The following is a 23,611-nucleotide window of genomic DNA, read 5'->3' as shown; positions in this document are numbered from 1 at the left end:
CCACAATCGACAACAACAACAAAAAGGAGGCATTCAGCACGGGCAGCGCCGTGCGTCGCCATTGCGTGAGAAGCATTTGATACACTCGAGCAAGTGAAAATAAGAATCTCTGGCTTTCTCACGATTTTGGAGAGATAACGAGCCTCCCATTGTCGTGACGGGGCTACAACAAACAAGAGGCGGCGGAAGCATGGTTCGCTGTCTCTCTCTCTCACACACTCGCTCTGTCTCTCTCTCACACACACACACTCGCTCTGTCTCTCTCTCACACACACACACTCGCTCTGTCTCTCGCACACACATACTCGCTCTCTGTCCGGTGTGTGCAATGTGGTTGGCCCAGCTCCACACCCGGGAAAGCTACTTTAAGTTTCCCATTACTGATGGGCACGATACAATGTAGCGTGGTGGGCTTTTATTTTAGTTTTTTGGTTATCGAGCGTCAATAAAGTTGAGGTTATCTCGAGACGCTACATGTGTCGTGCAAGCTCGGATGGATGTGTCTGCTGTGTGAGGCTCGTACCAATGCCAGCGTCCAAAACACAAGGGACAGCATCGGAGGTCGAGTGTCAGGATGCGCTTGTGGTCAGCAGCGATCAAACCGGACGCTCGGGTTTCAAAACGAATTGACAGGTTTCGGTACGGGGCAACCGATGACGACTCCACAGGTAGATTCCATCCACTGAGTGAATCCAGTAAGATGAGCGAACCTATCCGCTCTATCGCCACCTACCGGCACATCGCAGACTCACGGTCTGCAGCAGCAGCAGGAGCAGCATCCGGTGCACGACTGGGCGGTCACCCAAGCGAGCAATTCCCTCGCCTCGACCGTGCTTATCTTCGCTAGATCCCACCCAGATTGGACCACGTATTCAGGGTGATGTGGTCATCTGAGGCCAAGGCGAGATCCCAGAGTGCCATGATCGTACAGGTTCTCCAGACAGTCGGTTTGGCACGGCCGGTTTCTGGTAGACTACACAGACACCTTCAAATAACAGAGGCCCGTCAGACCTTGGCGTGGAGAGATGGATAGTTTCAAGGCGGGAGCCAAGCCTGCGCTATTCGGCAAGACGGCTGAAAATTGTCTATTGTCATTTTTTTTCTTTTATTGAGATCGGTTAAACGTTTCGTCATTATCAGAAGCCACGATTAATCCTGTCCAAGCTGCCACCACCCCCTCCCCACGATCCCACAATGCCACCATCCACCCAGCACCTGGACATTAACGGATGTCATATCTTAGACCATTTTTACAACAAATGTCATTAATTATTATTTATTGGCCCAAATTGACGCTGAAACTCTAACGACAACTGGACTCCCTGGGGTCGCGATCCACAGATTGAAATGTTTTGCTGCATTGTGCCAGTGCAATAGCGCCTGCCTCTTTTATTATAAAAGCCCGGCGTTCCGCTCGTCCATCAACTAAATGATAAGGAGCCTTTCAGAAGGCTCCTTATCATTTGGTTGTGGAAGAAGAGGACATCAGTGGGGGGCGACGGGCGAGGCGAGGCACCGAAGCTTTCAAAAGCCCTCTGCAGGAGCTCAAATGAGGCAGTCGTAGGCTGTCGAAATTCCAGTTAATAAAAAAAGGCCTCCTGAAAACTGTTACCGACAGGAGGAAGTGCAACAATTACTGTGCATTTGTGTCAGGCTGGCTGGAAGTTGACTCTTTGTTCCCTCCTATGCGTGGGCTCTTGTCTCAGCAACTAAAGTTCCCGACTTGGGGAAAAGCCCACATTAGACGAAGGCAGCCATGCAGCACGAGGTGGGACGTTTATCCCACTACTCTTAGGGCCTTCGATAAATTGTCTCACTCTGTGCTGTTGGAACCTTAGGATTTATAATCTTGTAAAAAAAAAACAGATACAAAGGCCGTCGCAATTGCCAATGTTTGTTTGTTGTTACCTTTCACCTGGAAATTTGCGTTGTCTCCAGCGTTACCTATCCGATGTACCATTTACAATATCCCCCTGATTTGTGAATCATACAATGTATAGGTGTGCGCCTGTCGAAGGGGCGTTCCGTCGCTACCTGAACGCCGTACGACCTAATTTAGTGGCGAGAGGGGTAGGGGGTCAGGTGAGTTGATGACCGGCGAGTGGGTGGCGATTCGTGATCGAGGTTTTTTGGGGTTAGATCGCGTAAATATACAAATATGTCGTTAAACCCGCCACCACCCGACACGTAAACAGAAAATGCCAATTCGTTACTAGTGAAGTATTGGAATGACGGCAGGAAACCACTTGACGGGTAGCACACTTTTTATTAAACCTTGACTTGTCACGATACAACGTGTGGTCACTATTCCTCTGACTACACACACTTCACTTGACACGTGTGGTCACTATTCCTCTGACTACACACACTTCACTTGACACGTGTAGTTACTATGCCTCTGACTATACACACTTCACTTGACACGTGTAGTTACTATGGCTCACACTGCATGCTCACACTGCACTCCGCCCCGTAACGTCCGTGGAGCCTACAGGCCCACCCCAGCTTGGGCGTGGGCCACAACCTCTGAGTCCCAAGGGCCGGCCCTCTCACGGACGCTCGGCCCCGGGTCCCAGGGTTCCGCCTCTGGGTCACACAGAGCCCCGGCCCCTACAGGACAGCGGGACTAGGTACCGCAGGGCCCTATCTCTTCCTCCTCCGTCTTCAGTCTTCGCTGGTCACTCGCTCCCCGTGCGCCTGTGCGCACCACCTTATATAGCCCCCGCTCACGGGAGACGGAGCGTATGCGGACCTCGACGTGAGCATCCCCCTTAGTTGACCAATCCCCGCGCGCTTGCCCCAGGATCCCATCGCTGTCAGCGCGCGTCACTGATACCCAACCAATCACTGCCTCATAACCCCCGACCCCGCGCTGACCCCTGATCCTTCACCGTCAGCGCGCGTCACCAACACACACAGCCAATCACTACGCGCTGGCACACGATCCCTACCCCAGCGCGTATCACCACTACATCACCCCCTCCCACAGCTCGCAGCCGGCCCGGCTGCTAAACAACACAACACAACGTCAACACAACAAAAACCCCACCCCCCAGTGTGCCCCGTAACGCAACAACAACAACACAACGACACAATACCCGACAACAACCTATGTACAAACCGACAACCAACACAATAAAAGTCAACAACAACACACAACACCTAGACAACAAGCTATGTACAGCCCGACGAACAACACACTAAAAGCAAATCCCAGAAAATGAACGTGTCCAGTGTCTCTGTGACTATTGATACCTCCCCCCTCCGCTCGCTCCTCCACCGGGGTGATAGAGCGGTCGAGCGGATGAGGAACGCAGTGACGAGGCGCTCCGGCCGCATCGGCTCCTCATTCGGTTGGTCATGAAAAGTAGCGCGACTTAGCGCGAGTCCGCCTGGCCAGTCCATCGTATGGGACGGGACGCTGACGACCGTCCGGTGGCTCCGGCAGCCCTGGACGGCGCGGATCGGGCCTGGAAGGACCGGCCGCGCCGCGAGGATCCGGCCGCCGGTGGTCGGCTTCTGTCAGTTCCGAGACACCTGGGAGCGGATCAGGCGGAGACATGTGAGGATCAGGCGGAGACATTTCCCCCCTTGGGTCGTCGGTCACGTCACATGCTCGGCCCTCACGACACACAGGGAGGCCATATGGAGGCGAGAACGGTTTCAGTCGGGAGGGGTGGACGTACCAACGGCGCTTTCCCCATTTTATTTGAACACACTGGGGGCGTGCAACCCGCACGACCTCCACGGGTCCCCGCCATGGCTTCAACAATTTAGGCGACGTAGCCAAAGGTGCCTGAGGGCAGTGCAGCCAGGCCCTATCGCCTGGTTTCCAGTCGTGCACGGACACCTTCCGTGCACGCAACCGCTCGTTGGCAATTTGGCGAGCCCGCGAATTAAGCCGTGCGGCCTCCCGTGCCTCGGTCAGCTTATGAATGTTAAATTTAATATGTTCTGCCAATTTCGAATTTGTTTGTGGTGCGGACAGTCCCAGCTGCGTTTCCATGGGCGGGTCGGCTTCCCGACCATACATCAGATAGAATGGGGAAAATCCCGTTGCTGCATGGGGGGCCATTCTATACGCGGCGAGGACCCCCGGGACCTGCAGGTCCCAATCAACATGTGCCTCACACACCTGCTGGCACAGCATAGAAGTCAAAGTCCTGTGGAGTCGCTCCACCATCCCGTCTGTCTGTGGGTGGTACGGGGAGGTACGCACCTTCTTAGTACCCAATAGGTCGCACACCTCTTGCAGCAATTTACTTGAAAATTTTTTCCCTTGGTCGGTCAGCAAGCGTTCGGGAGCCCCCTTGTCCAGGACGTAGCCCTGGACAAAGGCGTCCGTCACAGCCGCCGCCGACTGGTTGGCGAGTGGCCACACCATAGGCCACCGGGTAAAGTATTCGACACCAACCAACAGGTACTTATTACCCCTAGGCGTGACTGGAAAAGGCCCCAAAATATCGAGCGCAACGAGCTCGTTAGTGCGCGAGACCTGAATAGATTGCAGCGGTGGATTTGCCACATCACTCCCCATCCCCGGCCAATAATAGTCACGCTGAAGCAGAGCAAGCATTTTGTTTACTCCCAAATGCAAGAGGCGTTCATGTGCGGCCAGGACAACTTTCCCCCGCACAGCGGAAGGCACCACGAGTGCGTGCCGCCGGGACAAATTGTCCCATCTCATTAACAAGCCCTGCTTAAGTACCCAGGAGCCAGTTCGCTCCCGGCCCTCCTCGGGACCCCCCACCCTGCGGCGCAATGCTAGCAGGGAGCTGTCAGCCATTTGGAGACGGCCCCACTCAATCAGCAACAGTGACAGCAGCGAGTCCTCTCCCTCAGGGGTAGCAGGAACATCCCCGATTGGTGCATCCGCGGTCGCAGCCAACGCCCCCATACTTTCCGCAGCTGGCGGTTTACAGCGCGCCGATCCCATTAAGCACGCACATTTGTGACAAGGCGACAATCGCGACAGGGCATCGGCGTTAGTGTGGCGCAACCCCTTACGGTATGTGGTCGTGAACTGATAGTCCTGGAGGACTTCCAACCACCGTGACAATTGGCCCGAGGGTTGGGCGACCCTCAATGAATACTGAAGCGCCGCGTGGTCCGTCCGGACCGTAAAGTGACGGCCATAGAGATACGGTCTAAATTGCTGTACAAAAAAAACAATAGCAAGCAACTCGCGACGGGTGACGCAGTAGCGCTGCTCCGCCGGCGACAAGACCCTGCTACCATAGGCGACCAGCCTTTCGACTCCCCCAACGACCTGTGAGAGCACCCCCCCAATGCCCGTGTTGCTAGCATCCGTGTCTAGCAAGAAGGGACTTGTAAAGTCAGGATAACGCAAGGGCGGGGCACCCACCAAGGCGTCCCGGAGGGAGCAGAACGCGGCCTCCTCCTCTGGTCCCCATCGGAACTTGACTCCTTTTGCCGTTAGAGCGTGCAAGGGTTTTGCAATGGTGGCGAAATGCTCAACGAATCGGCGGTAGTAAGAAGCAAAACCGATGAAACTGCGCACGTCCGACACCGACGTGGGCGTTGGCCATGAACTGACACAGTCCGTCTTCGCGGGATCGGTAGAGATCCCCGAAGAATCGACAATGTGGCCCAAGTATCTCACGGACTTACGAAGAAGGTGGCATTTGGCCGGTTTAAACTTTAATTTAGCCGATCGCATTCGCAAGAACACCCCTCTCAATCGCTGGAGGTGTTCCTCAAACGTTTTACTGAAAACAATGACATCGTCAAGGTAAATCAAGCAAGTATCCCATTGCAAGCCCGACAAAACCAATTCCATAAGGCGCTGAAACGTCGCGGGAGCGGAGTGAAGTCCCATGGGTAACCGGTTAAACTGGAATAGGCCCCCTGGAGTCCGAAATGCTGTCTTAGGTTTAGACTCGTCGTCGAGTGGCAGCTGCCAGAATCCCGATAATAAATCAAGAGTAGAAAAATATCGCGCACCAGACAATGCATCGAGGAACTCGTCCATTCTGGGGAGCGAATACGCGTCAGCCACGGAGATTTTATTCAGGCGACGGAAATCTACGCAAAATCGCAAGGACCCGTCTTGCTTTTTAACCAGCACAATAGGTGCTCCCCAAGGACTGGAAGAAGGCGAAATAATGTCGGCCGCCAGCATATCGTTGACGGCCGACTGAACGTGTTCCTTCTCAGCAGGACTCAGCCGGAAGGGATATAGCCTGACCGGTGCCGCATCGCCTGTTTCAATATGGTGGCGCAACAGGTCCGTGCACCCAATGTCATATTTATGCTTACTGAACACATCAGAAAATTCTATCAGCAACGCACGCAGCGCACCCAACTGTACCGTTGACAAATCGTTCGAGTCCGCGCACAGCGAATCGACCCATTCAAGGTCCTCCCTCACTGGATTGTTCTGCGTTGGGCTTAGATCAACGTGCGCAACCAGCCGCTCTTCCGCAGGGACCCGTGCCGCGTGAGCTAGCACAGTGCCCTGCTGAATAACGGCCGGCCGCGACCCAGCGTTTAAAACCATCACGAACGGGTCCTTGTCAGCCCGAACCAAAGTGTGAGCCACCGACAAATCGAGACCTCCGACAGCCCTATTTGAAGGACCCAAAAGCATGCTCTGTTCCGAGGTCTCCCCCACCCATGGTTTCCTCAACCGGAGGGGAATTAACATCTGTGAACCCGGGGGCACGTGCACGGTCTGTGTCGCCAGCGCTTGTATCGTAGCGCACGCCGTCCGAATTCCGGTAGGGTTCGTCAAAAATGAAATACGGCGACCCGATGGTAGTTCAATGCAACGCTGATCGATGAGAATTTTAATGGGCATTTTAGCCAAAAAATCTGTGCCCAACAGACAAGGAACCGCCAAGGAAGAAGAAACGAAAACGGGTCCCGACAATTTGATATCTCCAATGCAAATGGACGCCCTAATCTGACCGACAATGCCCAACGAGCCCCCATTAGCCACGTAAAATGGCACGTCCACCGGGAGCAGAGGTCGACATTGGACGGGGAGAATGTTGTAAATGAGGTCCGATATAATAGTCGCCGACGCCCCCGTGTCCACTAACACCCTGACCTCGACCCCGTCAATGAATCCCGTAATGGCCGATGATCCCGCCGACGCAGCCACTATCCTGTGCCCCAACTCCGACCATTTAATGTCCCCTCGGTCCCGCACGAACCCCCCTCGCCGAACCGAATCCCCGATCCCTAACCGGCTCTCCTCCGCCGCAACGCGACGGCCCATGTGTGTCGTGCATGTAGGCCGAGCATGTGAAGCGCCGCGACTTGCCGGGGTTAGTAGGGATGACTTGGGGCCTTGGTCGTCGTCCAGCCGAGGTCCCATGGCGCGCTGACGTGGAGCGCGGCAACCGGACACCACGTGGCCCCGGAGGCCGCAGTTGTAACACGTGATGAGGGTCGTCGGAGATCTCGGTTGCTCCAGCTTGCGGGCCGATCGCAGAGGCGAACGACCCCCCGACCTCCAGTCCCCCGGTCGTCCCGCGGTGAACGCCTCCTCTCGTGGGCTGACGACTTGGGGCTCGGTGACCACCGGGCCCGGAGCTGAGGCCACGGCAGCATTGCAGACGACCCCCTGTTTACGCTGGAGGACCTCGTGCGCCTGTATACTTGTTGCGACCCGCAAAGAAGAAATATCGACCTCGTCGGCCGTGTTGATGGGGACCCCCAGGTCCTGCGCCAACTTGAGCAGTTGCTCCAAGACCATCGCGTCCTGGCCCTCCTCGTCCATACGAGGGAACGCGGCGTCGGCGAGAGCCAACAACGCCGTGCGGTAGGCGAGCGCGGTCTCCGTGTCCGCCTTCCGCCGGGCGTAAAAGTGATGGCGACACGCCGAGGGAGGTCCGTAGACCTTGGCCATGAGACCCAGCGCAGCCTTAAGCGTGGAGCGGTCCGACCTCTGTGCGGACGTGAAGGCCGCGAGCGCGTTGTCGTCCAACATGGCAGGCAGTGCCCGCAACGCCGTAGCGTCGGACCAGGCGGACATTTCCTGATGCGCCAGAAACCTGCGCTGGAATGCGCCCCAGTCCCCGCCTTCCGCCTTGAAGGCTGACAATGTGGGAAGGCGCTGTTGAAAGATGAAGTCGTCCTCTGCCTCGTGGTTCCTCTCCGCCGCACCGTCGGTGTGCGAGATGGCGGCCCCAATGGCGGGTGGCTGATGGCGGTCCGCAGCGCGCGTTGATGACGTAAGCGGGCGCGCTTGGAGAACCGCCGCCACGTGGTGCTCGCCGTTCCCGCCAAAAGATGTCCGCTCAGTTGAAATGACGGGAATCGCCCAGTCATTTTGGCGGGAATCTGCGGGGCGACCCTGTTGAATGTCCGCCGACGTCCCCGCTCCTCCCGACGTGCTGATTTCCGCCAGGATGGACGCGGCGGCGAGCAGCAGCTCTGCCAGACGGGAGTGCGCCTCGCGGAGTACGGCATCGGTCCCCAGTCGCTCATCCGGCGCCCTCGGCGGATCCTGCGGCGTCGGCATTTCTTCGTCCTCTCCCCCCGATGCCAGCTGGCCCGAGTCGTCAAGGTTATCCTCGCGGTCAATCCCGTGAGTCCGACGGGTCTTCCTTGTATCCATGCCTGGAAGACTGTTTCACTTCTGACGCCAGTTGAAGTATTGGAATGACGGCAGGAAACCACTTGACGGGTAGCACACTTTTTATTAAACCTTGACTTGTCACGATACAACGTGTGGTCACTATTCCTCTGACTACACACACTTCACTTGACACGTGTGGTCACTATTCCTCTGACTACACACACTTCACTTGACACGTGTAGTTACTATGCCTCTGACTACACACACTTCACTTGACACGTGTAGTTACTATGGCTCACACTGCATGCTCACACTGCACTCCGCCCCGTAACGTCCGTGGAGCCTACAGGCCCATCCCAGCTTGGGCGTGGGCCACAACCTCTGAGTCCCAAGGGCCGGCCCTCTCACGGACGCTCGGCCCCGGGTCCCAGGGTTCCGCCTCTGGGTCACACAGAGCCCCGGCCCCTACAGGACAGCGGGACTAGGTACCGCAGGGCCCTATCTCTTCCTCCTCCGTCTTCAGTCTTCGCTGGTCACTCGCTCCCCGTGCGCCTGTGCGCACCACCTTATATAGCCCCCGCTCATGGGAGACGGAGCGTATGCGGACCTCGACGTGAGCATCCCCCTTAGTTGACCAATCCCCGTGGGCTTGCCCCAGGATCCCATTGCTGTCAGCGCGCGTCACTGATACCCAACCAATCACTGCCTCATAACCCCCGACCCCGCGCTGACCCCTGATCCTTCACCGTCAGCGCGCGTCACCAACACACACAGCCAATCACTACGCGCTGGCACACGATCCCTACCCCAGCGCGTATCACCACTACACTAGTACAGCACGCCGGTGTGTTGGAGAGCCAAGCCACAAACAACATTTACAATCTGGAGTACGACGTTTCGCCAGGAACACACTGGTGTGCTGTACTAGTAAGGAATCGGTGAGTTATGTTTACGTGACAAACCTTACTCGTTGGCTGTATCAGGTGGTGGCGGGTTTAACGACACATTGATATATTTACGCGATCTAACCCAAAAAAACCCCCGCATTATGGATGATATTGGTGGCTAAAGCCTACCACGTGTTAAACTGGGTGGCGATTGTGGGGTGAGTGGTGGATTTCATGACGTCACCCCCCCCTACCTGCCCCACTCATCACTGCGTTAGGGAGTTTAGAGGATTTGCCTGCTGCTATAACAATGCCCACGTGATGATGATGACGATAAGCCACTTCGTTGAGCTATCATTTGTGACAGCCAGGCCGCTTCTGAAGAAGAGCGACACGTCAGCTCAGTGGTTGGGGGCCTTTACCTGGCAGCATAGAAAAAAAAAATGATTCGTTAGTTTTAGACAACAACAAAAAACCCATGCGCGCACGTACCAGCTCTGTTATCCCCCGAAGCGCACAGACACCTGCGGGAGCCAGGTGCGGGCGAGGCGACGTCACGGCCCCCGTGCACCTGACGTGTGCGGCGTGACAGCACGAGGCCCCCTCCCCCACCACCACCACCCCCACCAAACCCGCCGTGTCTCAACCCGATCTACAATCGGCTGTGGGTGCACTTGTGGGCACGCTCCCCTCTGAGATTGGGGGCTCCTTTCTGATCTCTCCTCCGAGCTGGCGCGACCATCAAAAGCACTCAGTCGGGTAATGTCCTTTCCCCCCGTTTTTAAACGCTAATAATGTTGTTATTCTTCTCATTCATCTAAATGAGATTTGTTTTTCATGAATGTATACTTTTACAGAAGGTGGTGGGTGGAAATGATCATTATTATGGGGTCTGTGCATTGCTGAGAATTGATGTATAACTCTGCGGGAGATGACAGAGGATTGTGTGGTTCAGTTGTGGAAATGATGTGCTCGCCTTTGATTAGTACAAAATAGAAAGCAGATGGAAACAAATACATCGATGTTACATCAGTAATATATTCAGTTCACCAGTTTGCTTTAATCAGTGTCGGGTTACCCTAGTAGCAAAAGTAGCTACATATGCTACGGGTCCCGCACTTTCAAGAGCCCCGCGCTAAATGCTTTCAAGCTATCAATTCCGGTTCAGTGATTCTGCACTTGCTCTATTACCATAGTACTATACTGCCTTAAACTTTTATGAACGACTGGGTGTTTAAGGTTAGCGATTTGTCAAATTATCTGGCTGTATAGCAAATGAAAACATACAATTGCTTTACGATGTAAGTTAAAAATGTGTTTTAATATTTATGTGTTTATTTATTTATGTAGAGCCCCTTTATAACATATGCTCCAGGCCCCGCACTAGCTTAATCCGACACTGGCTTCAATCAGTACCGATGTGAAAGCCTAAAACAGAAGATGAAAGGCGAATGTAGCTTTTATTCTGATTGCCAAGTTTTTACAGTGGAATGGCGAAACGTTGTCGCCTGAATCTCGCCCTCTCGCATCTCCACGCATTACCGCTTTGCTTTTACAAGTAATGTAAATGCATTCTAATCGACGCTTCCACAGACAGTTTGGGATTTCTTAACGGAGAAACGTGCAGTGAAAAGCGTTGCCTAGGTTATCAATGCCTCGGCGTAAATACTCATAATAATATATAACAAATTATAATATTACGGCATTACGTTCACTGACATCAGATTACGTGCAAAAGTTGATATTCATGGTAATGACAACTTCCATTTGGCATTTGCAAAAGCTACGGTACATTTCAGCAGAGCCGAATGGCCACAGTTCAATAAGTTGCAATATCTTTTATAAAAATGTGGAGTATTCCAGCAATGAAAGTCTATTATTTGTTTGAGTCGTCGAAGCTTAAATGACTGCCTGCACGTTGAGTTTGTGAAACAGATTTTGGAATAATGGGCAATATTGAGGCATCATGTATATTAATGCCATGTTATTAAGCGGCCATCAATTAGTTTTTTTATTCTCCAGCAAATGTCCAGATTGTGAAAAGTACCGTGAGGTGATCTCGTTCCGATGTAAAGTCTCAGTGATAAATTCTGTGTACTACGTCGACAACAGGAGCAACGCGAGTGACCGAAGAAACATAAATTTATCCACAACTAACCACATGACTCATCAACTTGTCCACGCACCGACCGACAACGGCAGATAGGCAGATGTCACCATCCCACCAGTGTGTGTATCAGTACTATTTTACAGAATTTCTGATGCAATGCTGTTTACCAGTCATATCGCGCGCTTTCAGATGCGCTTCTGCGGCCGTCTGGAACGTACATCCTGCTGATATTAGGAAGCCACTGAAGCTATGCACTTTTACATCATCTCGTATGAAAACTAATTTATTTAGAACTGCTTTTTGTATTTAGTTTGTTGTCCTTCCCGTGCACCTCTGATTAGCACGGTTGCCTAGGTACGGTGCAAAACAAGTTCAACATGCATACATAGATTTATAAAAAAAGCAAACACTGTAAAAACAAGCACATCCATCCGTCACGAGGCCAACGTAGGCTTCTTAATTCGGAATATTTTACCCCCCCCCCCAAAAAGCAAATGGCCCGCTTTATTTTTCCAGTTGTATGCGTTACACCTCGCCTGTTCCAGACTTTACCCCATACACGACGTGCCCTTCTGTGTTTTACAAATGAAAAACTTACCGAAGGTTGTCTTCTCAGAGCATTCCTCCACACGTTATGCTATTGCAACGTTGTCTGCTGTCTGCAGAGCTGTAAACTACGGCGTAACGTTTTGTCTGGGTGTTGCCCAGGATGCAGTCTATCAAATTACGTGGAGGGCTAATGGCGCTTTCCACAGAGGTGGAGGTCTCAAGATATCTGCTTCAGAAAATTACGTCTGAAAAACTGCTGTTGGTGTCATGGTCCATCACACACTGGACTTGCAATCCAGAAGAGATCGCCGATTCAATCTCTAGGCGCGGTAGTTGAAACAATGGTTTCTTAAATTGCTAAACCTCAGTTAGCCGACGGGCAGGTCCGCGTGTGACGGCGTGGGTACACTCTTCCAAGATGTCCGGCTGGTGTGGAAGAGTAGGCCAAAATAACCATCTAGAAGAGCCTCTCTAGAGCTCTCTCCAGTGGAGGCCCTTCCGCCAGTAGTGGCGTGAGCGAGCAGTTGCAGGGCTGCGCCTTTAACTTTTTTTTTTACTCTGATAACAACATTTGCTTTGAGCACCAATTTCCTGAAAACAAAGATTGTAATTGTCGCATATGAGAAACATTTTCAGACTTTCATAAACGTCTTCATTTTTTTGTGCTACCTTGTGCGTTTTTCCACCTAATGCTTATTGTGGTGAATGTAGCGACCTCCAGTGGTTGGCAGGGGCTGGGGGTGGGTAAGGAACCCATCACATGAAATGCATACGGATCTAAACATTGTAAAAGATCATTGCACAGGTGACTTGATGTCTGCAGCGTGAGCTTAAGACTCTATAATAATTACAACCAATAATGTCGTGGCCAGGTAGCTCAGAAGCCAGATGGCTGAGCTGGCACCGCTCGGTTCGAATCCGGACACCCGCCTGTGACCAAAACGCATTGTTGTCAAGTGTAACAATTTAATGGTCACAGGCTGCAGGAAATTAAAAAAAAACATCACAATAACTTTGGTTCTACACTTATTCGTCTAAATTCTAGCGATGAGAATTTAAATAATAGTTTTGACTGTCATGCGACGGACGTTGCTTCTCTGATGCAGAATGGGAAAGTGCTGCCCTCTACTGTGTGTGGATCAGAGGCCACTAGAAGGCAGAACTCCAAGGTAGCTCTGTGATATCCGCTTCCGCGGGCCGTCCCCCAACGCCAAGGCCAAGGCTCGGCACTGCTCTGCAAGAGATCCGAATGGATTCTACGTCTCGTGACGAGACACCATTTCTCACAATCGAGAGATAAAACTGGGGGCAAAGACAATCAATGGGCGGTGTAGTTGAACCCCGCAGTGTACAGCAGCCGTAGCCATATGGTGCTGTCGCCATCTCGCCACAGAGATTGAGGGATGCATCCTCTCCATCGAAGCTGCACGAGTTTGGCCAGAAGGGGCCCAGCCACCCCCTTGCCACTCCTTCCACTCACTCCCTCTCTCCAGCCGCTCCATCCATCCATGAAATTGCTGTTTCTCACCACTCCAAAAGCAAAATTTGTGGGGAATAATAGCCATTTTCTATACTGTTGACGCATAAGCAATTCGAAAATAACACTTACTACCCAGGAACAAAAATGCTGTTACATAGTAATATAATTACACGACTCCAGACAATACGTTTACATTGTTACTCTTTGGTTCTTTCGGTAAAGTCACGTAGGTAGAAAAATAAAATAAAAAATAATATATCACGAGGTTTCGATCGCAACACAAGCGGTCGTCCTCAGGCGGAAAAATAATCCAGCAGTGGAACTGCTGAACCAGCGAGAGAGCTGTTACAACAAGAGGTTATATATGTGGCGAAGGGCAAGCAGGTGGGGTCTGAGCTGTAAAGGAATTCCATCCCCGCACGCAAGCACATCGGTCGTATTAATGGGGGAGATTAGAGAGAGATTCGGGAGAGAGATCAGCATGAAATGAGCTTCCGTCACCACATAAGAAAATCGTCCCCGCATATGCGCACAACAGCAGTGTTAATGGGAGATTAGCACTTTGTTGATGGGAGAGATTAGGCAGAGAAATTAGAGAGATTAGCAAGTTAATGTCATGTCTATGTGTAACAAGCTGCGGCGCTGCCAACTGCGCTGTGAGAGGCAAGCGCATCCACGCAAGAGAACCACTGCAACGGTGGTCGTGCTAGTGAGACACGCAGCCCATCACACAGCCAGAACCATCGGTACATCGAGGCTCAGGGAGCAGAAGTGGCCATGTTAGTGAGACCCCAGCCTGTTAATGCAGAGGCACCCAACAGGGCAATGCAACTAAGAGAGTCGTAGATAACAGCCAAACGGCAGGAAAGGATGCAAGCACCACAGCAAGTTACGACTTTGCTTGGTTAATAACGTCCTTCCAATGATTGCTCAGCTTATGCCCATCTTCTCGGTTGAAATTGTCTCTGTGTTTACAAAGTTCTCCCGTCTTCCAGCATTGAGAGATATTCTTCTTTCCTTGATTATGTCCTGCATGTGTTGTACCTCAGAGGTGGCGACCCCAGAGTGATGATGATGCACCGCACGTTGTTCATGTGGCATCTGCTTTTGTTGGTTAATAAGGTACCCTTCTGTCCATGGCTGTTGCACAGATCATCACGATGAAGAGGAAGGAGTTGGTCTATGCTTTGCTGCTGAGCGTCACTTTTCACTGTAGCCATGGAGCTACATATCTAGGTAAGAAAAACGGCCTTCCTCAATGCTGTCCACCCATGTAAACACTCATTCATTGGGCAATCACACCTCGATATATAGAGGACAGCAGAGCTTGGGCAGTTGTTGGCGTCAGCTCATCGCATCGACGCCTTCTTGCATATCTGTGGTTAGTTTAACATGTGGGCTTTCGTGACCAATATCATCCATAATACAGGTTTTTTATGGGGTTAGATCGCCTAAATAAATGTGTCGTTAAAGCCGCCACCATCCGACACAGCCAATTAGTAAGATTTGTCACATAAACAGAACATGCCAATTCGTTACTAGTACAGCACACCGGTGTGTTGGAGAGCAAAACCACAACATTTACAAACTGTAAATGTTATGGCAAATTTTAAAATTTCGCCTGCGGCTGCTTTGCCATATCTGTGCAAGTAGTTGCGCAACAAGGAAATCAGACGGGGTATTCAAGATTTTAACGGCCAATCATAGCTCACAAATGTGCAGCACATGATGAAGTACGCGTTACAAATTACAGAGCAGATCGACTCTTGATTGTTCAGCATAGTTTGTTTCTACTGTGAGCAGCCAGTTGCACAACTGCTCGCAACTGGTTACATAAACATGATTGTATGCAAGTGATTCAGTTGCATGCAACCAATTTGCGCGACCGATCACTCAGTTGCGGATCCAGCTCAAATGCCACGATATCCAAGGACAATTTTTAGGGCAATCGCTGCTCACAAACGTCACCAGCACGAGTGGCCACACCATTTCCCCACGGAGTTCAACTCCTAAAGATGCCCGCAGTAGTTGCGAGGGGACAGCTTCTAGAATAGATGCTCAACACGTGGCGTCACCTGGAAGACCACACTTGGATTGCGAGCAGCTGAGAAAACGTAGGTGCTTAATTGGAAGAAAAAAACATGTAGTTTCCCAAATGTCGACAAATTTGATTGCTACTCCCCCGAGTAGGAAAACTGGGATGGCAACTTTGAATCGCAACCACGGAGGTCACGTGACCACCGAGTGTCGTGTGCTCTGCAGACCAATCACTGTTCATAGACTACGCTTATCGACAACGCTGTCTTTTTTTATCGGCTCCACAAAACTTCGTCACCATGCCACTGCCTTTCCAAGATCTCGTAGATACTAACAGGGGATGCATTTCCCATGACATCACCGCAAGTAATCCAAAGAGCTGTCACCATCGCATTTTAAGCCCCCTCGCAAGCATGGTCATCACATGGATACGGGGCGAGGAGCATTCGTTCATCGCCACGTTCACCCCCCCCAACCACAGGCAAAAACAAAAACCGCACGTAAACATGCATGCATCACAAAGGCACGCGCGCAAACCACACACAGGGACAAGCTCATCGAACGCAAACACAACACAACAGGCAAATGGGGGCACAAAAGTCCACACCAGCACCTTCTGCTTTCCCGCTCAGCGCCCTTGTCGGCCGTAAGAGTTAATGGACCATTCTTCACCACACTCATCAGTGTCGGTCAATGAATTGGGGCCACCCACGATGAGTGCAAATATCACTCTGCACTGATATGGCCATGGCCAGGAATCAAACTCAGACCATTGAATTCGTAGCGTAGCGCGTTAACCGCTGTGTCAGTGCTCCAAAAGAAATCAGGTATTAGCTATACAAAACACCCATGTTGGTGGTGGGGGCGGCACACGCCTCTAATCAAGCCCTGTAGAGGCGAGGATTGGTGGGTCGCACAATTGTTGTGAAACTCCCTTCCCATGGGCGTCGAGGTGCCATACCTTGGCTCGCCAGGAGAGGACAGTGCAGAAAAAAATTGTGGACTCCACTTTTTTCCATCTGCCCCCTTGGCACGCGTGGGGTTTTCTTCGCGTGCTCAAGTTTCCTCCCACGTGTAAACACTTATTAATTGGCCAATAACACCTTAATATATAGAAGAAGGCAAGGGCTTGGGCAAGAGCTAGCAGCAGTTCACCGCATGGCCTGCCTTCTTACTTGGCTGTGCTTTCTCTTTGCACCCCACTCGTTCTCTCTCTTAGAATACTGTGCACGTTACAAGTTGAAATTATGTAATAGACCATCTTATCTGGTACAATCAAGAAGATCGTTTACTCCCCTCCCGGGGTTGTTCGTTCCGTCTCCTCTAGGCTCTGCTCTCCACCCCAAAAGTATAACTTAAAACCACTAGTGGATGAGCTTTCTCATGCGCAGCCCCATGCAGTCTGGAATATCCTGCCACTCGACATTCGACAAATCAACTCCATCATGTTATTAAAATCTGAATTAAATGCCTTTTTATTCATCTAGGCATGTGCTGAAAGATAGGTAATCACTTTTTGGAAATTGATAAAAATGAGTCGTAACTTTTTGGCCACTCCACCGCCGCCCCTCCTGTGAAGGTTTCCTGGCTTGGTTGGGAAGTTGGGATTGTGGTCCGGGATGTGTAGACCTCGTAGACTCAATTCTTTGTTGTGATAACCCGTGTTGTTGCTTGTGCTCTGTGTTGTTGCCGTTTCGTAATTTGTTTATTATTTTATTCTTTTGCTTGGTAGTAGGTTTATCATTCGCTTGGTGTGTATGTGTGTTGGGCTTCTTTTGCGCCGTGCATAGCCAACCGCGTATATGGGATTTGGTCCTCTTCTATAATTAATGTACAACATTGTGGGATGCTGTTGGCAGGAATAACACCGCTATATGAAATGAAAGTATTATTATTAACAACGTGAATTACTGGTTTTGTCACTTTATTTATTTGTTTCAGATCCTCGCTGCCAGGCCAATGGCTACCGGGACATTGGCTTGCCCGGCTACCCAGGACCTCCGGGGCCCCCTGGCTCGAATGGGGTCTGCAGGGCGAATGACTGCAGGGGACAGAAAGGAGACAAAGGTGACCCCGCGCTGGCACAGCCATGCGTGAAGGGAGCAAAGGGCGAGAAGGGAAATTCGGGATTGATGGGATTCCCTGGCGACAGTGGCTCGACTGGTCCACGTGGACTGCCTGGTCCACCCGGTTCCCCAGCCGCACCTGGAGAACCTGGGCCACCGGGGGCCAAAGGAGAAAAAGGCACCAAAGGTTGCTCTGGAGCACTTGGAAGTCAAGGTCTGCAAGGTCCTGTTGGTATCCAGGGGCTGCCCGGGCCAAAGGGAGACACGGGTCCGAAGGGCCTTCCCGGAGGGGATGGTATAATGGGACCTCCAGGAATGGAAGGTCTAGAGGGAATACAAGGGGACCACGGGGTTCCAGGAGATAGAGGACTGCCAGGTGGTCCAGGCTTGAAAGGGCATCCGGGGAGATCCGGCCCACCTGGAAAGCCGGGTGGCGGAGGGAAGGAAGGGCCTCCCGGCCCCGTGGGTGCTATTGGGCTCCCAGGAAGGCCAGGGCCAGCAGGGATGCAGGGGCCGCTGGGTGTACAGGGGGAGTGTGGACTCTCTGGGCCGCCGGGTAGTTCTGGCTTTCCAGGCCCGAAGGGAGACCCAGGGCCTCAGGGTGACCCAGGAATCCCAGGGCACCCTGGGCCCTGTGGGCCTCCTGGAAAGGGACCATGTGGACCTCCGGGAGAAAGAGGGAATCCAGGAGCATCAGGTATGACGGGACTGATGGGGCTGCCGGGACCACCGGGGCTGGTGGGGCAAGTTGGACCGCCGGGACCAAGAGGTGTGTGCAATGATAACTGCTACTGCCAGCCGGGGCCACCCGGCCTCCCCGGCCCTCCAGGCCCACCTGGCAATAACCACACGCCAAGTCCGTGTCCTCCAGTAACTCCCCAACCGCCTATTAGACGCGCTTGTGAAGTAAATTTCTCGTCACATTGTCCTCCGTGTCCCACGCGTCTGACGGGCTCGGGTAGGAAAGCTAGGCGTAAGGCATTGTCGACGAGTGCACGTGCTTTCTTAAACCATTCCAGATCTTCTTGGCCACCAAAGGTGACCGAGGTGGCGTTTAACCAAAGTCGCGTCGGAGTTGGTGAAAGGCCGAAGCTGAAACGGGCTCAGGGTAAATCCAAGGGCTGCTGTCCGGACTTGGCAGCGTTCACGGTCAAGTCCTCCATGCTAAACCCCCGCGTCCCCTCCCGCATCAAATTTCGGGAGGTCATCTACAACAGGGGAAATCACTACAACAGCACCTCGGGTAAATTCCAGGCCGCCCTCGCCGGCGTGCACAACTTCGCCTACAGCTTTAACAGCGACATGGACGTGTGCGTGGGCCTCTACAAAAACGGCGAGGTCGTCTCCCAAAACTGCAACGGGCCAAAGCAAAGTTGCAGCGTGAACGTCTTTGCTGAGAGCGTCTTGCTGGAGGTGGAAGTGGGCGACAGCGTGTGGCTGGAGCTGTCGTCGCAACGAGAGAACACGCAAGGGGGGGCTGAGAATAAGCTGCAGGCCACATTCTCCGGAGTGCTGGTGTTCATGGGGTCAAGCGTATACAGAGATGGTTACGTTTAAGGTGCCCACGCCTTGTGTGCTAGCCCAGGGGTCGGCAACCTTTCAAAGAAGAAGAAGAAGCATTTTTGTTTTTGTCTTTGACCAAAATAGTTCCGAGAGCCGCATCACACGCAGAGCTACTTGTACACAAACACAGCAGCAGGTATTCAACAGATGACATTTTTTTACTTAAATAAACTAAATAGGTGATGGAATAAACTGTGCTATTTTAGTTTTCCCCCTTTAGTTATTCTTTAACAATACAGTTTGACTGCACATTTTGTCATCACCAAGACCCATTCCCTGCCATATTTAATAAATTATCTTTCCGTTAAATTATGTTTAAGATTTAATAAAAGATTTAATAAAAAAAACGGCTGCCTACACGGGGGCAACCGAAAAGCCGCGAGGGGGCATCCAAAGAGCCGGAAGGGAGCAGTCAAAGACCCACAAGGGGGCATCCAAAGAGCCACAAGGAGACAACCAAAGAGTCACAAGGGTGCATCCAAAGAGTCTCAAGGAGACAACCAAAGAGTCACAAGGGGGCATCCAAAGAGCCACAAGGAGACAACCAAAGAGTCACAAGGGAGCAGTCAAAGAGCCACAAGGGGGCATCCAAAGAGTCGCAAAGAGGCAGTCAAAGACCCACAAGGGGGCATCCAAAGAGCCGGAAGGGGGCATCCAAAGAGTCGCAAAGGGGCAGTCAAAGACCCACAAGGGGGCATCCAAAGACCCACTAGGGGGCAGTCAAAGACCCACTAGGGGGCAGTCAAAGAGCCACAAGCGGCCAGCCAAATGGCCACCGCATGCGGCTCCGGATCCGCCGGTTGCCGACCCCCTGTGCTAACCGGTCCCCAGGAATCATCAACAGCCTTGGGGGTGGTTATACCAAAAGTGCCTCCTCCCTGTCCTTCCAGATGTGTTTTGATCGAAGCAGCCAAAATGACCATCGCCTCCCCCCATCCCCCCCGCGTGATGACTCGTGGAAGGAATATATGCTACTGGTGATCCAGAGCATGTGTGTTAACACGTGTTTTGGGTGGTTGTGTATTCACCGGCACGTGTGTTCCTCTTGTGAAAAGTTGCGTTTGTTGCGCTCTTTAAGAAAAAAAGTGATTTTGCTGATTATTTCTCCATAACTTGGAAGTGGCTCGGGCTGTTAACCGTCTAACACGACTGCGTGGTGTCACGCGCTGCCCAAAATTGACGTCACCGCAGTGCCGTCAATTATCGATAGGTCGACAGATTCGACGGGCAAACGCACATGTCAGGCTGAAATAAGCGTTAAGTGTTTTTGCCACTAAATATGTCGCCTAATATTTAACTTCGTTTCATAAATACAAGAGTAAAAAATATATATCAATTTTAATCACAGAAATAATGATAGGCCTTTGTTAAACTCAGCTTAAACACAATAATAATCCCATCTTTGGACAGATATTCCATCAGCCTCATGCTGTTCTTTAAATATATACTTTAAATTTAAGTGGTACATTAAAATACTTCATCATTAAATCATCAATCTTGATCTGAAGCTTTCGTGACTGCAGGAATCCATACTCTTTGGTTATTTCGGTAAAGTCATCATTCGTCAAATAAACACGCATGCAATCTATATTTTAATATTGATAAAAAGTTAACTTGCATTATATCAATGTTCTTTTTTTTCCTACATTAACACATCAGGAGGGTGGCACAGTAGTTTGCACATTGCGCGATTAACCCAGCAACGCGAGTTAGATTCTCGACCGCGACTATCATCAAATGGTGAATTAAATCTTAACCAGCCCTGGGCCTTCCTCTTTACCAACCCGCACTGACTATTACGGTGAAGCAGGGAAGCTGCCATCCAGCAGTGGATTGAAATAGGGTTTGAGAATTATTATTCATAATGAAGAGTCTTGAGTTAAAAAGACGCTTAAGTTGATTGACGCCTTCACGTTATTCATGTAAGTTCTCATTCTGAGCGTTACATATTATAAACTGCCTCTGCTTTGTATTGGCTTTATTTGCAGGTGTAATAATACTAATGGTGCTAATACGAGTTATACTTGATGGAGAGCTTGTTGCCGAGGGGGATAGACAACGCTCACGATTCACGGTGCACTTCGCAAAAAGTTGACGGGCCGGGCGCTGCTTCCATCCAGCCGTGTCACCTTGGCAGAGAGAGTTGTTTCAAAGATTGCACACGCAGGGGCGGGGGAAGGGGGGTGGTGGTGTGCTCTGTCAGGTGGAAATGGCCAACACGGTGTCACATGGCTTTGAACCCCCTTTAGACCTCTTTTCCACTGTGCAAACCGAGCCACACCGGGGCCATTCCAAGGCAGCTCGACACAGTGGACAGGTCGAGACACTTGTAGATGATGTACTCATGCTGTGTTCGAATAGCACCGACTGACGTCGCACGCAATAAACTCCTGAGCGAGATTCCAACATCTCGTAAGGCCAGCGCACATCACTGTTTGGTTCTGGATCGGTTACAGAACATAGCAAGCGGAAAACAGCCTGTACTATGTGGGGTCCATGCACTGGCTCGGATGTGCCAGTGGAAAAGGTGTACCGGTGTGAACTGGTGCTATAACATGTACACACACGTATACCCGATTCCTACTTAGGGGTGGAACGATTCACTACTGCCGGAGCGTCAAAGAATTGTCACAATTCAGGATCGCAGATGGATTAAAGAATCCACTTCATTTGAAGCATTGTGGTGAATGGTAGCACCCACCTCAAGTAGCAGCAGACGTTATGTGCACCGATTACATACAATATATATGAATATTAAAAAAGAATATCTTTACACTCGCGATTTCATGCATGTATATCGTGAGCTCATTTCATCACTTGTCAGCATTTGTTGATTTCGCCCTGTCGATATGAATGATGTTTTCCTTAGAATGTCTGTACGATTTTACAACATATTTTGCCGCTTGATAGGGAAATAAAACGTATATTTTCCCCCAAACTGTTTAGCCCGTTATTTTATTATGCACAACATAAGACACTGAATTTGTTCATCTGAATGAATCTGAAAGTCACAACACTGGGGAGTGCAATGTGTGTGTGTGTGTTGCACCATACTGGATTAAACCCAAGGATCGTCGGCACATGGATAAGTATCATCTGCACCCGTAAATGAACCCACTTCCTGCCAATCCGCTGATCTCACCACTGACTCCCAATCTTGTTCAGAGTCGACTCCAGGATCAACTCTCACCAACAACTTTAACATCTAAACCCAGTGCTTTATTTCATCCAGAAAGAGTCCGGAAAGCTGTTCCGGGAATGGATGTTGCACCCAGCCACATCCATTTCGCCTTAGTTTGTCTTCATGTGTATTAACCTGCTCGTAGGATTATAGAAATAAAGGGTACAATACTTTAACATAAAATCAGTAAAGATAGGTAAAAGCTTGTACCCTAGTAGTAGTGCCTAAAGTCGATAATCTCTACTGCAAGGCAGCCAGCCTAGCAGCGTTCTGGAAAGTAAATGAGTGAAACATAAACCTCTAAGACGATGTTGATGCCAACGGTTAATGAATGGGATCATGGCATCTCTCTCGCTTGTGTCACTAGGAACTGAGAATGTGGCACTCGTCTTGAGCTTGGCGCAAGACAGGAGGGACACTGCATTGCCCATTTGCGCGTCAAGCAGATCGGCTTCAGAAATATGGGGAGCCAATCTGATTTTGGAAAATATCTCTGCACCGTTCAAAATCTGCTCATTACGAAACGCTCTTAATCTTTGCAACAACAAAAAAGTTCCACGAACGACTGCGGGTGCATTGGACCACGTGCAATTAAAGACGACGTGATATGATCTAAACGAGAGTAGGCCACGTATGCCCGTGTCGCAGTTACAATCTGCTAAAGTTGCCCGTAAAATTTTCAATCGGGAAACCACAAAAACCCGCAGACTACGCGTGTGAAGCATTGTGCCTCCATTCGCGATATCCTTGCGCCTTAAATATGTACGCGAATACCAAACTACTGATGATTTTATTTGACGTGAACATGTCCACGTGTGCGCGTCCTGTGACGTCACGACACGGACAGAATTTCCCTTACCTCACCCGCCCATTCCCCGTGATTGGTCAGCACCTTCAGAGTACACACGTGATCCACCCAAGCGTGCGGGACGAAACAGAAAGGTAAAGGTTCAGCCCTACAATTTCTTACTCACACCGCTGCTGGCAGAAGGTCCTCACACGCAAGAGAGAGGGCTCTGGAGAACCCGTCTAGAGCAGCGATGGACAACCTAGGCCAGTTAGTGGGCCACGTGATCGGCCCTCCTTCACCTCGGTGGGCCACAAGCTTGACACCGTTGCTTGTGCACTAATCGTGACCCCCCCACCCACCACGAGACACACAACCTAGACACACTGAGACCAGGCCACCA

General features: G+C 51.2%; 1 protein-coding gene across 1 annotated transcript; it reads left to right on the top strand.

Moving 5' to 3' along the window:
* Positions 1–10,079: 10,079 nt before the first annotated feature.
* On the top strand, positions 10,080–22,178 carry LOC144730367 (uncharacterized). Its single transcript, XM_078611139.1, has 3 exons — positions 10,080–10,194; positions 14,726–14,810; positions 17,553–22,178. The coding sequence occupies exons 2-3, from the start codon at positions 14,735–14,737 to the stop codon at positions 19,232–19,234; spliced, it is 1,758 nt and encodes a 585-aa protein (XP_078467265.1). The 5' UTR covers positions 10,080–10,194; positions 14,726–14,734; the 3' UTR covers positions 19,235–22,178.
* The last annotated feature ends 1,433 nt before the right edge of the window (positions 22,179–23,611 follow it).

The sequence above is a fragment of the Lampetra planeri genome, chromosome 35 (assembly GCF_965212315.1).
Source record: "Lampetra planeri chromosome 35, kcLamPlan1.2.h2, whole genome shotgun sequence".
NCBI classification, from domain to species: Eukaryota; Metazoa; Chordata; class Hyperoartia; order Petromyzontiformes; family Petromyzontidae; genus Lampetra; species Lampetra planeri.
The sequence above is the reverse complement of the archived record's forward strand: the minus strand, read 5'-3'. Positions and strand labels throughout refer to the sequence as shown.